The sequence below is a fragment of the Ceratotherium simum genome, chromosome X (assembly GCF_057802395.1).
Source record: "Ceratotherium simum simum isolate JZ-2026a chromosome X, ASM5780239v1, whole genome shotgun sequence".
Classification (NCBI taxonomy): Eukaryota; Metazoa; Chordata; class Mammalia; order Perissodactyla; family Rhinocerotidae; genus Ceratotherium; species Ceratotherium simum.
This window is the reverse complement of record NC_141940.1, coordinates 90623325-90637601: the sequence shown is the minus strand read 5'-3', so window position 1 is coordinate 90637601 and position 14277 is coordinate 90623325. Positions and strand designations below refer to the sequence as shown.

The 14277-nt window shown below is 54.7% G+C and overlaps 2 protein-coding genes across 9 annotated transcripts in view; one reads left to right on the top strand and one right to left on the bottom strand.

Moving 5' to 3' along the window:
* LOC101398697 (uncharacterized) overlaps positions 1-14277 on the bottom strand; it is a 727039-nt gene that overhangs the window by 642312 nt on the left and 70450 nt on the right.
* Positions 2123-13394, top strand: CDK16 (cyclin dependent kinase 16). 8 transcript variants are annotated; one of them, XM_087427210.1, is made up of 17 exons: positions 2778-2903; positions 6089-6168; positions 7345-7552; positions 8156-8289; positions 8389-8514; positions 8657-8713; positions 8811-8925; positions 9610-9704; positions 9803-9865; positions 10116-10239; positions 10395-10515; positions 10624-10721; positions 10806-10911; positions 10972-11035; positions 11189-11279; positions 12958-13035; positions 13122-13394. In XM_087427210.1, exons 2-17 carry the CDS (start codon positions 6163-6165, stop codon positions 13157-13159), a joined length of 1524 nt encoding a protein of 507 aa, XP_087283336.1. In that variant the 5' UTR covers positions 2778-2903; positions 6089-6162; the 3' UTR covers positions 13160-13394. The 8 variants fall into 8 exon arrangements, with proteins under 8 accessions (XP_014646516.1, XP_014646517.1, XP_087283336.1 ...); XM_087427209.1 differs by lacking the exon at positions 2778-2903 and adding an exon at positions 4879-5009; XM_014791030.2 differs by lacking the exons at positions 2778-2903; positions 6089-6168 and adding an exon at positions 2123-2459.

Sequence of the window (14277 nt, the reverse complement as noted above, 5' to 3'; positions counted from 1 at the left end):
GTCTCCTGGGCCAGCTCCAGAGCCCAGGCACAGTGTACGCTCTTGCCCACCTCCCTTTCATGACTCTTTTTTTTCTTGGCCTACTCTGTCTGGCTCACCTCATCCTTCCATCCTTTTGATTCCCTACCAGGACATTGGGACTGAAGTGCTTTACCTCTGGCATGTATTTAGTGGTGATGCTAGCTGTCTAGGTCAAGTGGAGAGGTTTTCCCACCACAGGCACTTTTTCCATTATTGCTGCTCTAGAGTACCCCAGGTGCTCCCACCTCTGTCCACTGTCTTCCACGGTTACAGCATTTGAGGCTTGCACACAAACTTTGTTCCTCTGCCCCTTTCTCCACTATCCCAGCTCCTTCATGGGTACTCGAGACACCTTGTTGCTGTATCTCCCCATTACAGCTCCTAATTCTCCAGACACTTCTGTCCCTTTCTTCACCACCACAGCTCCTGGATCCCCTTGCTACCTTTTTGACACCTGACACCCTTCATCAAGAACCCAAGAAACCTGGTTGCATCTTAGTTCCACCACACATGCTGCTTTACTTCTGTCATGTTTGTCTACCATTATAATACCAGCAAGATAGGAGACCAGGGCTCAGTGGGCAGGGGTTGGGTCACTGCACTGAGCCCCCTGTGCCCAGCATGCACAAAGGACAGGGTGGGACAATGCTGTCTTCTCTTATCTCTGCCTAGAACTATTTGCCATCAGGCATTCAACAAACATTTGTTGAGTGCTTAGTCTGTGCCAGGCACTGTTTTAGGCATTGGAGACAGCAATGGATAAAAAAGATCCCTGTCTTTTTTTGGGGGAGGGGGGCCTTATGTTCTGCTAGGGTGAGACCCAGAATAGACAGTAAACACAATAAATTCTATGTTAGAAGTTGATCGGTGCTATTGGAAAGGTCTATAGAGCCAGGTCTGGGGATCTGGAATGATAGGGGTGCAGGCAGTCATTTTAAAATAGGGTAATCAGGGAAGGCTTCACGAATAAGGTGACACTGAAGCAAGGACTTGGAAGTAGTGAGGGGATCAGGCATGTGGATATCTGGGAGAAAGCATTCTAGGCAAAGGGAACAGCAAGTGCAAACTCCCTGAGGCTGGACTGTGCCTGCTTTATTCAGGAACAGCTAGGAGACTGGAGTGGAGTGAGAGGAGGAAGGGTAGGAGATAAGATCAGAGAAGTGATGGACCTGATCATCTAGCCCGCGGTGGACTTTTCTTTGTCAAATATTTCCATTCCCATCATGCTCCGGTAAATCCTCGCTAGTATGAATCGTACTGAAAACTCTGGTGTGACCAAGGCCTCTATAAAGGGAAGCCCAGAAGAGGCGGGGAAGCTGGCTTTGGACTGGGGTGCCGTGTAAAGATGCCCCCGAATGCTGCCGCCATTTGAAGTGGGCTTGGTGTAAGCAGAGAGGGGTGAAGGATTAGGTCTGCCTGGCAGTGTTGACACACAACAGGCGCCCAATAAATAAAATAGAAAACCGCAGGGTCGGGGGAGCCACGGGCGGGGCTCTGGCGGGCAAGGAAAGGTAGTTGAGAAGTGGCAGGAAAACCCAATTCAGGGTGCTTACGCAAACGCTCGCGTGAGGCGGAGAAAAGCCACCCTCCCAACCCAAAGTCCCAAGCATGCGCAGTAATGCACTCGCCCCTTTAAAGGTCCGCCTTTCCTCTCTTCTCAGCCTAGGCTCTGCCCCGTGAGCCTCGCTGAGGGAGATGGGAGGGGGTTAAAGGCGGGACGAAAGTCGATTGAACGTTCTTTTGACCAATCATCTTGCGGGATATTTGGCCTATAGCGACAGAGGAGCTCAGAACAAAAAGGAGGGCCCGTCCCCCACGACGGTGAAAACCCATGAAAACCCGGCAGAGGCGTGGTAGGGGGCAGCGAAGTCACGCCTCTTCAGCCCAGCCACGCCCTTCATTCTTGCTCTGCCTCACCCAGGGTGCAAATCCGATTGGCTGGGCGACAACCTCAAAGGGCGGGGCCGCACACGTTCACAGTGGGAACCAGCTAGCGGCGGGGGCGGGGGAGAGGCAGCTGGGCGGGGCTAGATTCTGTCCTATCTAAGGTGGTAAAGGCCAATGATTCTCCAGGCCACCTCTCCTAGAAAAGTCATCTTCTCGCGAACCTTTACAATTCCTGCCTCCCGAGGCACCTCAGGAGACTGGGACTGACTGCCTCATCTGTCTTTTTCCTCCTTGCAAAAGTCCCGTTTGCCACCATGGGGATGTACCAATTGAGACCTAGTAGGGGGAGCGAGTGGTGACTGGCACGCTGGTTCCCGGCTGCTGCCCAATTCGGCGCTAGCAAACTTCTAGCAAGATCGAAACTGAGTAGTAAATAACCTCTACACTCCCCCCTGGTGCCGTTCCAGGGCCAGCGCCACATTCCCGGGTGTGCGCGCAATGGCCGCGCCCCCTCCCGCTGCGGCCGGGTCTTTTGGTACATGCAGTCCGAGGTGAGTCCCCTCCTTCCCACTTCACCCTGTCCAGCGTGTGCGTGCGCATGCGTGGAGCGCGACGCGCGCGGCGGTTGGGCTGTTGGCTGTTCGGCCCTGGGATCCGCCGCGTCTCCGCGAGCAGTCGGCTCTGAGCCGCGAGCCGCCGTGAGCTCTCGGATTCGAGCCGGCGCCAGCGAGCCCGGGGGCATCGACCGCAGCGGCCAAGCTCATGGCCGGCTGAGCGGGACGCCGCCTCCGCCTCAGCCACCGCCGCCGCCGCCGCCGCCTCCTCCTCCTCAGCCGGCGGCGGCCCGGGCCCAGCAGCCATGGCCGAAGACTACTGGGACGGGCGCCTGCGGCGAACAGGAGGAGAAGGAGGTCGCGCGGCCTCAACCCAGGCCGCCGCCCCAGGCGCCGCCGCGCCGGTCTCGCGGCGCTGAGGTTGCTCGCGCGCCCCCGCCGGTGAGCGCGTCCCCGAGACGTGGGGTGGGGGCTGCCTTTCCTCTTACAGAAACAACTCAGACACCGGGCGGTGCCCAGGGCTCTGGGCTGCACCGCTGGCATGTGCCCCTTCCTCCAGCGAATTTCCCAGAATGCACTGGGGCGGGGGGTCATTCGGGGCCTCCCTGACCTTGGCCCCGCCCTGGGCCCGGTCTGGGAGCTGGGGATGGGCAGTACCGTGGGAGCTCATGGGGAGCAGGGTGATCGAAGGACAAGAGGGTGTGAAAATGGGTGGCACAGTGGTAAAAGACTCCAGGTTTGCTAATGGGGGTCGGAGCATGTGGTAATAAGTCTTACCGCTGTGTGAGGTTTGAGGCCCAGTGTGTGCTAGTGGGGGTGCAGTGCAGGGCGGTGGAGGGACCCGAGGGAGAGGATGTCAGAGGAGTGCTGAGATATGCAAATGGAGTTATAGCTGTAGAGAGGCCCTGTGTGTGTTAATGGGGGATAGGGTGGTAGAGGTACCAGAAGGTGTGCTACTAGGATCAGAACTCTGAGGCCCTGTGTGTGATAATGAGGGTCAGGATGGTGTTAATACTGTGTATTTGTCCATGAGGTACTGCAGCGTGTGAGGGTCCAGAGTGTGTTCACGAAGGGCAGGATAGTGGAAGAACTCATGTGTTGAGAATGTGCTAATGAGGGGTCATAGTTGTAGAGGGTAGGCGCATTTGGTAATAAAGGTCTGGGTAGTATGAGGCCCAGTATATGCTAATGAGGACAGTGGTGGAAGGCCTGAGCCTGTGCTGATGGATATCAGAGTTGTGGATATATTGGGGGACGGGGCAATGGAAGAGAAGTGTCTTTGCACTATAAGAGGTTCAATGTATTAAGGATCAAGATGGTATGAGATCAGTGTGTGTGTGTGTCCATGAGGACAGAGGATGTGAGATTCTAGAACGCGCCAAGAAGGGGTGGGGTGATATATGAAGTTCTAGTGACTGCTAATGTTGGTTTAGAGCCATGGAGGCGCTTAAGTGTGTGCCAATGGGAGGAGAGTCAGCAGTATGAGACCTGGAATATGCTAATGAGCGTCAGAACATAGTGAAGACGGGTGTGTGTGCTTGTGTCTATGGGGGACTGGGGTGTGTTGAGGTTCCAGGGAGTGTTAATGGGTAGAGCTGTGGAGGGAATCTAGTGTGCAATAAGGAGGATCAGGGCTGGGAAGGGGTCCAAGTGTGAACCAACGGGGGTTATAGCTGTGGAGGAGTTGAAGCAAAGAGAAATGAAAGACAGGAATATGTGAAGGTCTAGGTGTGCTCAGGTGGATTAGAGCCATGGAGGGCTCACGTGTGTGCTAAGGGGAGTCTGGGCTGAATCAAGACCTTTGTTCGCTAATGAGGGTCAGGCCATTATAGAACAGTGTGTTTGTGTGTCCCCGGGGAATAGGGCTGAGTAAGGGTTCAGGGTGTGCTAATGGGAAGGCACTGTGTGAGGCCCAGTGTGTGATAATAGAGGTCAGGGTGAAGTGAAGGTCCAGCTTGTGCTGAGGGGAGGTGGTGTGGGGTGGGGGCGGGAATAGGGTAGTGAGGAGACCAGAATACATGTTAATGATAGTTATAGCTGTGGAGGGGTCTGAGTGTGGGCAAAAAACAGGTCAGGGATCTTCAAGGTTCACTTTGTGTTAATGGGATTCAAGGCAGTGTGAAGGTCCAGTGAGTGCTAATGTGGGTCAGCTGTAGAGGGTCCCAAGTGCATATTAATAGGGGTCAGAATCATGTAGGGGGAACAGTGTGTTGATGGGGGGGTGAGTGCTGTGGAGAAGCTAACAGGCGGCTGGACCTGGGAGGTGCCCACAAATGGCGGTAAGAGTTAACTTAGAGGGGCCTGAGTGTATGCTAATGAGTTGAGTGTTCTGCTGGGGCTTTGTATGCTGATGGATGTTAGAGATAAATAGGGAAATTGCAGGTGCTGATAGCAGTTCAAATGCAGAGAGGACTTCTGAGGGCCCAGTGTGTACTGAAAGAAGCAGAACACTGTGAGGGTCCAGTGTGTGCTTATGGGAGTCCGGACAGGAGGAGGATGGTGTGTTCCTGTGGGAGTTAGTCGAGTGGGATGACTGTGGCCTCAGTGGTGAGTGTGGTGTGAGGTGGTGAGTGTCCTTGGGTGTGAGAGTATTCTAAGGGTGGTTACGTGTCCTCGGGGGTCAGGAAGCATGTGTGCCCTTTTTTGAGTGGAGTTGTATCCAGTTTCTTGCTCCCTCTTTCACTATTCTGAAATCTAAAAAGCTCAGAAAAGTGAAACGATACTATTTAAGTTTTACTGCATGTTAATGTTCAAGTGTCTCTGTTCACAGGGGCTGCCCAGCGCCCCCCTGCTGGGGGTGGTGCATGATACACAGATTTTGTACTCCATCTTCCTAAAATCCCCAAAAAACTGAACTCTGGAACGTGTCCAGCCCTTGGGGTTTCCAGTTAGAGGTCATGGACCCATGGCTCTTTCTGGCACCCTCCTCATCCTCGATCTAGCCCTACTTACAGCCCCCTCTAGATCCCCCATTCCCTGCCACAACAGGCAAAGCGACTGGGTATCCGTGCCATATGGACACAAGACAGTCTTTGGGGGCTGGCCATGTTTCACCTTAGCCTCAGGTCCGGTGTTCAGCCTCCTGGGTCAGGATTTTGTTGTTATCCTGGGTTCTCTGGATGGACCTCATCCTCTTTACTGAGGTCTTGCTAGGCTGGCCCTTTACCCCTCCTGGGGGTGGTGAGGTCAGGCAGGGGGTGTGGGGACCTCTAGGGTAAGCATCTGATTTCAAGGTAACAGATGACCCACTTCTCTCCGCGAATCCAGCCCCAGCCTCATCCTCGACCTCCTATCTAGCTCCACTTCCCTTGGGCCCAGGGCCATCTTAGGCCCTGCTGTGAGTCCAGATGGTTCCTGGGCCAGGTCTTTCCCCCTCCTTGCTGGCTCAGAGCCCAGGAGGAAGCAGAAGAAGGCCGGCCTGAGCCTTTTGGTGGCCGTGTTCCCTCTAGCAGCCCCATCTAGGTCATCTGCTGATGCTAGTGTCCCTGGGCCACCTTGTCTGGGGTTGTTCATGAGTAGCAGGGACTCAACCCTGTTCACTTTGGTAGAGGTTAGTCCTAGGCCTTCAGCCCCCTGATTCATTAATTTCTGCCATAAGCACTTTTTGAGCATCTACTCTGTGTCAGTCACTGTTCCAGGTTCTCAGGATATAACCGTGACCTAAACAGAAATCTACCTTGGCGGAGCTGATCTTCTAGTTATGGCGGTGAGGAGACAGTAAAGAATAAAGAAGCCAATAAGTAGATGGTGTTATTTCTGAGGAGGTGATGAGAACTGGGGGGAAAATTGGCAAGGTGAGGGACCTCAGGATTGTTGAGATTTTAAATAGGGTTATTCATGGAGGGTTATCCATAGAAAAGGTGATTTTTGAGCAATGACCTGAAAGGGGTGAGAGAGCGAGCTATTTTGAAATCTGGGGGAAGGGTATTCCAAGTACCCGGAATAGCCGGTGCAAAGGCCCTGAGGTGGGACTGCTGGGTGTGCTTGCAGAACAGCAGCTAGCAATGATCGAGGGGGAGGTGACACTAGAGAGGTAATAGGGGTGAACGGGATAAGACCTTATGGGCCACATTGAGGACTGGGATGTTTATTTGGGGTGATAAGGGAGATGTGTATTCTCAAGTAGAGGAGAAATGTGACCTGGCTTATAAAAATCTGGGTGGCCTATGGGTCCCCACCTGATTGAACTCTTCTGGCAGCCCTCAGGACAGCTGTTGTGCATTGAGATCCCCCCACAACCCCACCCAGTGGTTGGATCTGGGCAGGACCCCCCCTCCCTGCACCCCTCACCTGGGTAGACCAGTGGAGTAGTCCGCTAGTCACCGTGACGATGGTTGCTGGGGGAGGCGGGAGAGTCCTTGTGGCTGCAGGGAGCATTCTGCCTTGGCAGTTGAGGGTGACGTGGGGCTGGTGCCAGCGGAACATGCCATTCTATGGGCATGCCCGGGGCCGTGTCTGTGGTCCCTCGGTCCTGGGCGAGCCCCCCGCTCCACCCATGGCTGAGTCCATCGCTGCCGCTGCACCCAAGAATGCCTGCTGTGGAGCCCTCTGCTCCCACAGTGAGGCTGCCCCCATAGAGGCCAACACTCCACCGGTTGGGCCCTTGACCTCAGCCAGCCACCCAAGCCTCAGTACCCAGGTGGGCTACTTAGGAACAGGGTACCCAGGGGCTGGCCATAGGTGAGCAGTTACTGGCGAGGGTCCTCATCCATGCCAGGCTTCTAGGAATCCTGAGTGATTCCAGGGCTCCACAGTGGTTGGGTGGGCATTGACACAAGTTCACATCAATGTGCCTTACTAGGTTGTCATGGGTTTTAGGAGGCCCGTGGTGGTCAGGGAAATGCTAACATGGGACCCATTCCCATCCGTACTCCCTGCTCAGGTCGCCATGGATCGGATGAAGAAGATCAAACGGCAGCTGTCCATGACACTCCGAGGGGGCCGAGGTGTAGACAAGACCAATGGTGCCCCGGAACAGATAGGCCTGGATGAGAGTGGCGGTGGTGGTGGCAGTGACCTTGGAGAGGCCCCCACACGTGTCGCCCCTGGGGAACCTCGCTCTGCACGGTGCCCGCTCAGCTCTGCACCAGGTGGGTCCACTGACCACTCCCACCCCCAGACTGGTCCCCAGGTGCTGCCTCCCAGCTGAGTTCCTCTTAGACTTGTGTTGTTTTCATTTTCCTTTCTCCATTTTCTCCCCCTTCCCTGCCATCCTCTCTCAACACCGTCTCTTTATCTGTCCATCTGTGCCCCTTTCCTTGGCTTGGTGCCCAGGCCTCAGCAGGAGGAAGGGTGCCTTGCCTGCTGCAGCTGCCCCAAGCCTCCCTTTGCCCTTCTCCTGTGCTCTGCGATGGCCCTCTTAGGTCTCCTGGCTCCTGCCTACCTGAGGCCTGCCTTCCCAGGGCCTTTGACTACCTCTGCTGCTGCCTAGCCCCTGGCTCTGGGCCAGCCACAGTCTCAGCTTGCCCCTGGAACAGGGTGCTCCACTAGGTGACTGTTGCTCCCCCCCCCCATTCAACCTGTCCTGACCTGTCAACCTCTCTGGGCCTTGCCACCCTCTCCCTGAGGGTCTCCAGGCTGCTCCAGGGGCCCTGTGCATACATGTGTGATGAGGGAATGTGTTCTGTGGGGGACGGGGTGTCCTGGGGCTCCTGACCCTGCCTGGCCTGCCCTCCCCCTGTCCCCACTACCAGAGATTGTACACGAGGACTTGAAGATGGGTTCTGACGGGGAAAGTGACCAGGCTTCAGCCACGTCCTCAGATGAGGTGCAGTCGCCAGTGAGGGTGCGCATGCGCAACCATCCTCCACGCAAGATCTCCACTGAGGTGCTTAACCCCCTGTCTGGATGGTGGTGGGGCTGGAAAAGAGTTGGACCTGGGGAGGTGGAGCTCATGGTCCCGTTTCTTCCCCATCTTGCCTGCTAGGACATCAACAAGCGCCTATCTTTACCAGCCGACATCCGGCTGCCCGAGGGCTACCTTGAGAAGTTGACCCTCAATAGCCCCATCTTCGACAAGCCCCTCAGCCGCCGTCTCCGCCGTGTCAGCCTGGTGAGCATCTGCTATTCCTGTCCTCCTCCTCCTCCTCCTCCTCCTCCTCCTCCCCCTCCCCTCCCCTCCCCCCCTCCCCACCCCCACCCCCACCCAGGCCCCTCCCCTGAGCCTGCTTCAACCAGCCTCCTTTACCCCACAGTCCGAGATTGGCTTTGGGAAACTGGAGACTTACATCAAGCTGGACAAGCTGGGCGAGGTGAGGAACAGCCAGGAGGCCCATGGTGGGGATGGGGGCCAGGGGGAACTCCCTGTAGCCTCAAGCTCCTCTCCTGTCACTCTTCTTCACACCCCAGGGTACCTATGCCACCGTCTACAAAGGCAAAAGCAAGCTCACAGACAACCTTGTGGCACTGAAAGAGATCAGACTGGAACACGAAGAGGGGGCACCCTGCACCGCCATCCGGGAAGGTACAGACATCCGGGAAAATCTGCCCCAGGCTTCCCAGGCTCTCTCCGTGGCACAAGCACTCACCCCCCATAGTGAGAACAGAGACTCGAGGGTTCTGGGACTTCCCGACACTCTGAGCTTCGTGAGAAAGTGCCCATCACCCACATATGTAGGTAATAATCAAGGTAACCAGGAATCTCTTCCTGTTTGGAGAAGAGGCAGATGAATTGGAAAGCAGTGTGCTTGCTTTGGTTCTAAGAGCACCCCTGAAGGTGCTCACCAATTTACTGACACAACAGTTTCTAGTTAGACTGTCACATGGAGTGAATTTGAATTGCATAAAAATTGAGTGTGCAAACTCAGTTTCACATGAAGCTGCAGGCTTATGTACTGAGGGTTGGAGCAAGGCCCCTTTCCAAAAACCAAAAACAGATTGTGACAATCTAGTGTCACATAAACCTGGGGCTGCAGTCCCAGATTCTTGCTCTGTACTCTTCTCTGAGCCTTAGTTTTCACATCTGGAACATGGGGACACACCTTCCTGGCATTGGGTGGGTTAGAGCTGGTGGCTGTGAGCTGCCACCCCAAACTGCACTGGGAAAGAAGGAGACCCTGGGCTCATCCCTGTCTGGTCCTCGTCCTCGCCTCTATCCTGAGGGTGGGGTGCTGACTCTTCCCCTGTCCCACCCCCATGTTTCCTGCAGTGTCCCTGCTCAAGGACCTCAAACACGCCAACATCGTCACTCTACACGACATTATCCACACAGAGAAGTCCCTCACCCTTGTCTTTGAGTACCTGGTAAGGTTGGGTGGCAGTGGGTCCCAGGGGGAGGTGGGGAGATGGCCAGGAGCCACAGGATGTGACCCTCTTTCCTCTACCTGCTCTTCTCTCCTTAGGACAAGGACCTGAAGCAGTACCTGGATGACTGTGGGAATGTCATCAACATGCACAACGTGAAAGTGGGTGTGGGGCAGGAAGCAGGGGCACAAGGGGGCCCCCACTCACCCACTCTACCCCACAAATCTCCCAGAAACGGTCTTTTCCCGTTTGGCTTTTTTGCTGGGAGCCCTTGGAGGGCATTGGGACCCTGCCCTCTTTTGTGAGACAAGGCCCTGGGCTCAGTGTCTGTGTTGGGAGGGGGAGCAGTGCCTGTTGGGTGTCAGGCTGCTGGATACTCTTTGACCTCTGCCTGCATTCCTGGGTCCCCAGCTGTTCCTGTTCCAGCTGCTCCGTGGCCTGGCCTACTGCCACCGGCAGAAGGTGCTACACCGAGACCTCAAGCCCCAGAACCTGCTCATCAATGAGAGAGGAGAGCTCAAGCTGGCCGACTTTGGTACCCCTGGTCTCCCCCTTTCCCATGACCACCTAGTCTAAGTCCCCTTCAGCCTCTCCAGGATTTGCTTAGGACGCCCTCAGTACCAACTGCACTCTCCCCCAGACTTCCCAGGACCTCCTCAATTCCAGCTGCCCCTTCTCTCCACCTACCAGGCCTGGCCCGGGCCAAGTCAATTCCAACAAAGACCTACTCCAATGAGGTGGTGACACTGTGGTACCGGCCCCCTGACATCCTGCTTGGGTCCACGGACTACTCCACCCAGATTGACATGTGGTGAGGACAGGTGGAAGTGTGGCAGGGGCCATGTGGTAAAGGGGGTGGCTCAGTCACAACAGCCAGCCAGCCAACTGCCTCCCTCTTCACTGTGCCCTCCCTGCCCAGGGGTGTGGGCTGCATCTTCTATGAGATGGCCACAGGCCGGCCGCTCTTCCCGGGCTCCACAGTGGAGGAACAGCTGCACTTCATCTTCCGCATCTTGGGTGAGGAAACACAAGCCCTAGGAGCTGTGGGGACATGCATGGAGACCCTGTGAGATGCTTAGGGTAGCTCCTCTTCCCTTCCAGGAACCCCAACTGAGGAGACATGGCCGGGCATCCTGTCCAATGAAGAGTTCAAGACATACAACTACCCCAAGTACCGAGCCGAGGCCCTTTTGAGCCATGCACCCCGGTGAGGCTGGTGGGTAGGTGGGTGTTAGGGGCCAGAGTGCCCAAACTCAATTTAAAGCAGGTCCCCTTGTTCTTGTGGTAGACTTGACAGCGATGGGGCTGATCTCCTCACCAAGTTGCTGCAGGTGAGACCACCTTCCTGGGCCAGCCTTGGGGGCTAAGGGATTCCAGGTGTAGGGAAACGGAGTTCCAGGGGCAGGGTCTGGAGTGGGGAGGAAGAGAGGCCTACTCATTGGAGGTGTCAGTATTCCACACATACGCCCCCGCCCCCCACTCAGTTTGAAGGTCGCAATCGGATCTCCGCAGAGGACGCCATGAAACATCTATTCTTCCTCAGTCTGGGGGAGCGGATCCACAAACTTCCTGACAGTGAGTGGATCTGGGGAATGGAGCTGCCGGTGGGGGGCTGTGGGAAACAGGACAGCTGCAGACAGCTTGGGCAGGTTGTGTAGGGCTCTGGCTACGCCACCTCTAAGAGGGTACACCCTTGTTCACACGTGTGATGTGTTGTGTTTATTACAAAAAAAGTTATTTCGTTTTTAGTTCCTGTCACCTTTCATAGAAATTTTCAAACATACATAAAAAAATAGATGCAACATCACTTGACCTGTTTTTTTTTGTGTGTGTGTGTGTGAGGAAGATCGGTCCTGAGCTAACATCTGCCAATCCTCCTCTTTTTTTGCTGAGGAAGACTGGCCCTGGGCTAACATCCATGCCCATCTTCCTCCACTTTATATGGGACGCCGCCACAGCATGGCTTGACAAGCGGTGCGTTGGTGCGCGCCCAGGATCCAAACTGGCAAATCCCAGGCCCTGCAGTGGAATGCGCACACTTAACCGCTTGCGCCACCTGGGCGGCCCCTACTTTACCTTTTTTTTTAAGTTTTCGTTGTAAAATATATACTGAGAAATGCACAGATCGTAAGTATACAGCACAATGAATTTTCACAAACTAGACACATCCATGTAATGGCATCCAGGTCAAAAACCAGGATGGGAGAAGCTCCCCCAGCGTGCCCCCATTTCCTTCACTTACTCCCGGTCCCCTTCCCAAGGGTCACTGCAAATTGGACTTATAACCACATAGATAAGGTTTCCCTGTCTTGTACTTTACAGAAATGGAATCACACGGGGTATTCTCTTTTTATTTTTTTATTTTTATTTTATTTTTTTTTGGTGAGGGAGATCAGCCCTGAGATAACATCCGTGCTAATCCTCCTCTTTTTGCTGAGGAAGACCGGCTCTGAGCTAACATCTATTGCCAATCCTCCTCCATTTTTTTCCCCCCCCAAAGCCCTAGTAGATGGTTGTATGTCGTAGTTGCACATCCTTCTAGTTGCTGTATGTGGGACTCGGCCTCAGCATGGCCGGAGAAGCGGTGCGTTGGTGCGCGCCCGGGATCTGAACCCGGGCCGCCAGTAGTGGAGCGTGAGCACTTAACCGCTAAGCCACGGGGCCGGCCCCGGTATTCTCTTTTTATATCTGACTTGTAAAAACTTTTTAATATGGATATTTTAAAATTAGCTATATTTATATACTAGACCAAATAATAGGTTGAGTCCCCAAGTATTCCAATAGATCATCAACTTGTGGCCAATCTGGTTTTATCTGTATTCCCTCTGATTATTTTGACTCACATCCCAGACATATCGTTCATCTATAAATAATTTTAGCATGTATCTCCAAAATATTCTTTTAAACGTAATGATATTATCACAGCTAAAAAAATTGGCCCACTTCTCATGTCTCCCCACTGGATTAATCTAAATCAAATCCCAGATACCATCCATCACCTAGACTTAACAGGTGGTAATTGTAGTACCATCGTCACACTTGACAGAATTAATAATGATTTCTTGGTGTCATGTAATAGTCTATATTCCACTTCTAGTGTATTTGGTTTGTGTGTGGGATTATTTAACAGACGAAAGTCAGGTCTCTCAAAGAAAAGGCAGATTTTTCTAGTTTCCCCTGTGGGGCCATATGGGAGGTGGTCCTGCATGGCCCCATGGGTCATTCCCCACTTCTGTCTCTCCTCCACGCACAGCTACTTCCATATTTGCACTAAAGGAGATCCAGCTACAAAAGGAGGCCAGCCTTCGATCTTCATCAATGCCTGACTCAGGTAGATGTGGCCCTCGCCCTCTTCCCTGCCTCTTCCACCTACCTGCTTGCCTACCAACAGCCATCCGCTCTGCTTTCCCCCCGCAGGCAGGCCAGCTTTCCGTGTGGTGGACACCGAGTTCTAAGCTGAGTTCTAAGCCACAGACCAAGGCCCCAGCAGGCAGCGGCTGGAGGGATGCCACACCCCTCACAGGGCAGCCCCCCAACTGCATTCTCCCTGCTTGCTGCCTGCCTACCTGCCTGACTCATGCTCGCCTGCCCACGTGTCCCCTGCTGCCTGTCTGGACACCCGACCATTGGCCTGTCAACCCACCCATTGGCCTGTCTGCTGGGTGCTAACAAAGCTCTCATCGCTCCTTCGCCTGGTCTCTCTGTCTGTCTCTCTCTCTGTCTTGGTAGTTGCCGGCGGACAGCATGGCCGTGCCAGCCTCCCACACTGAGGCCTGGCCTGTACCCCTCCCCATCAAACCCTCCCCCAGGACCACTACCCCGTGGCCAGCCAAGGGGCCGGAGCTAGCCCAGGCTGGGGATCTCGAGTCAGACAAGATGTGGTGATGCCTTGGGTCTGAGGCTTCCCCTGCCTGCTTTCCTGCCTGCCCCACCTGCCTCATGTTGTGTGGGCTTTTTTTTTTGTTTCATTCATTGTTGTTTTTTAATTATTTTAAATGAGGTTTTCATTTTTTAAATGCAATATCTCTGTATACAGACTGGCTGGGCTCCACCCCCTGCGTGTGGCCCTCCCACAGTATTTTGTGCAATGAAGCCCCACTCCCAGACTCTCTAAGGCAGGGACACAGCCCCTATTCGGAACCCTGACCATCACCAGACCCTGGGGTCAGCTAAGGGAAAGCATGCCTTGACCAGTCGCCTTCCTACCCCCGCCTGCCATCCCCAGCCATAGGGGGAACTGGGGACTACCGGAGACTCTCTGGGAGATGGGCGAGGTGGGGGGCCCCCACTCTTTCCCTCCTGCAGTCCCATAGCTGGGGCCTTCTTCCTTCTCAGGGTCTCCCTAGCCCAGCCCTCCTGCCCCCATCCCACTTGGTGCTGTTGAGTAGGGGCCCTGCCAGGAACTGACCAACTCAATGTGGAGCCATAGTGTGTATATGTGCACAAGCAGGGGCAAAGGGGAGCATGGGGGGTTGTGCCCAGACATTACCCTCTAACTCCTGGGGAGGGTGAGGCAGGGCAGGGACAGTCTCTGGGGTCAGTCCCAGATGGGTGGTTACCTCCCCTTCCTCCA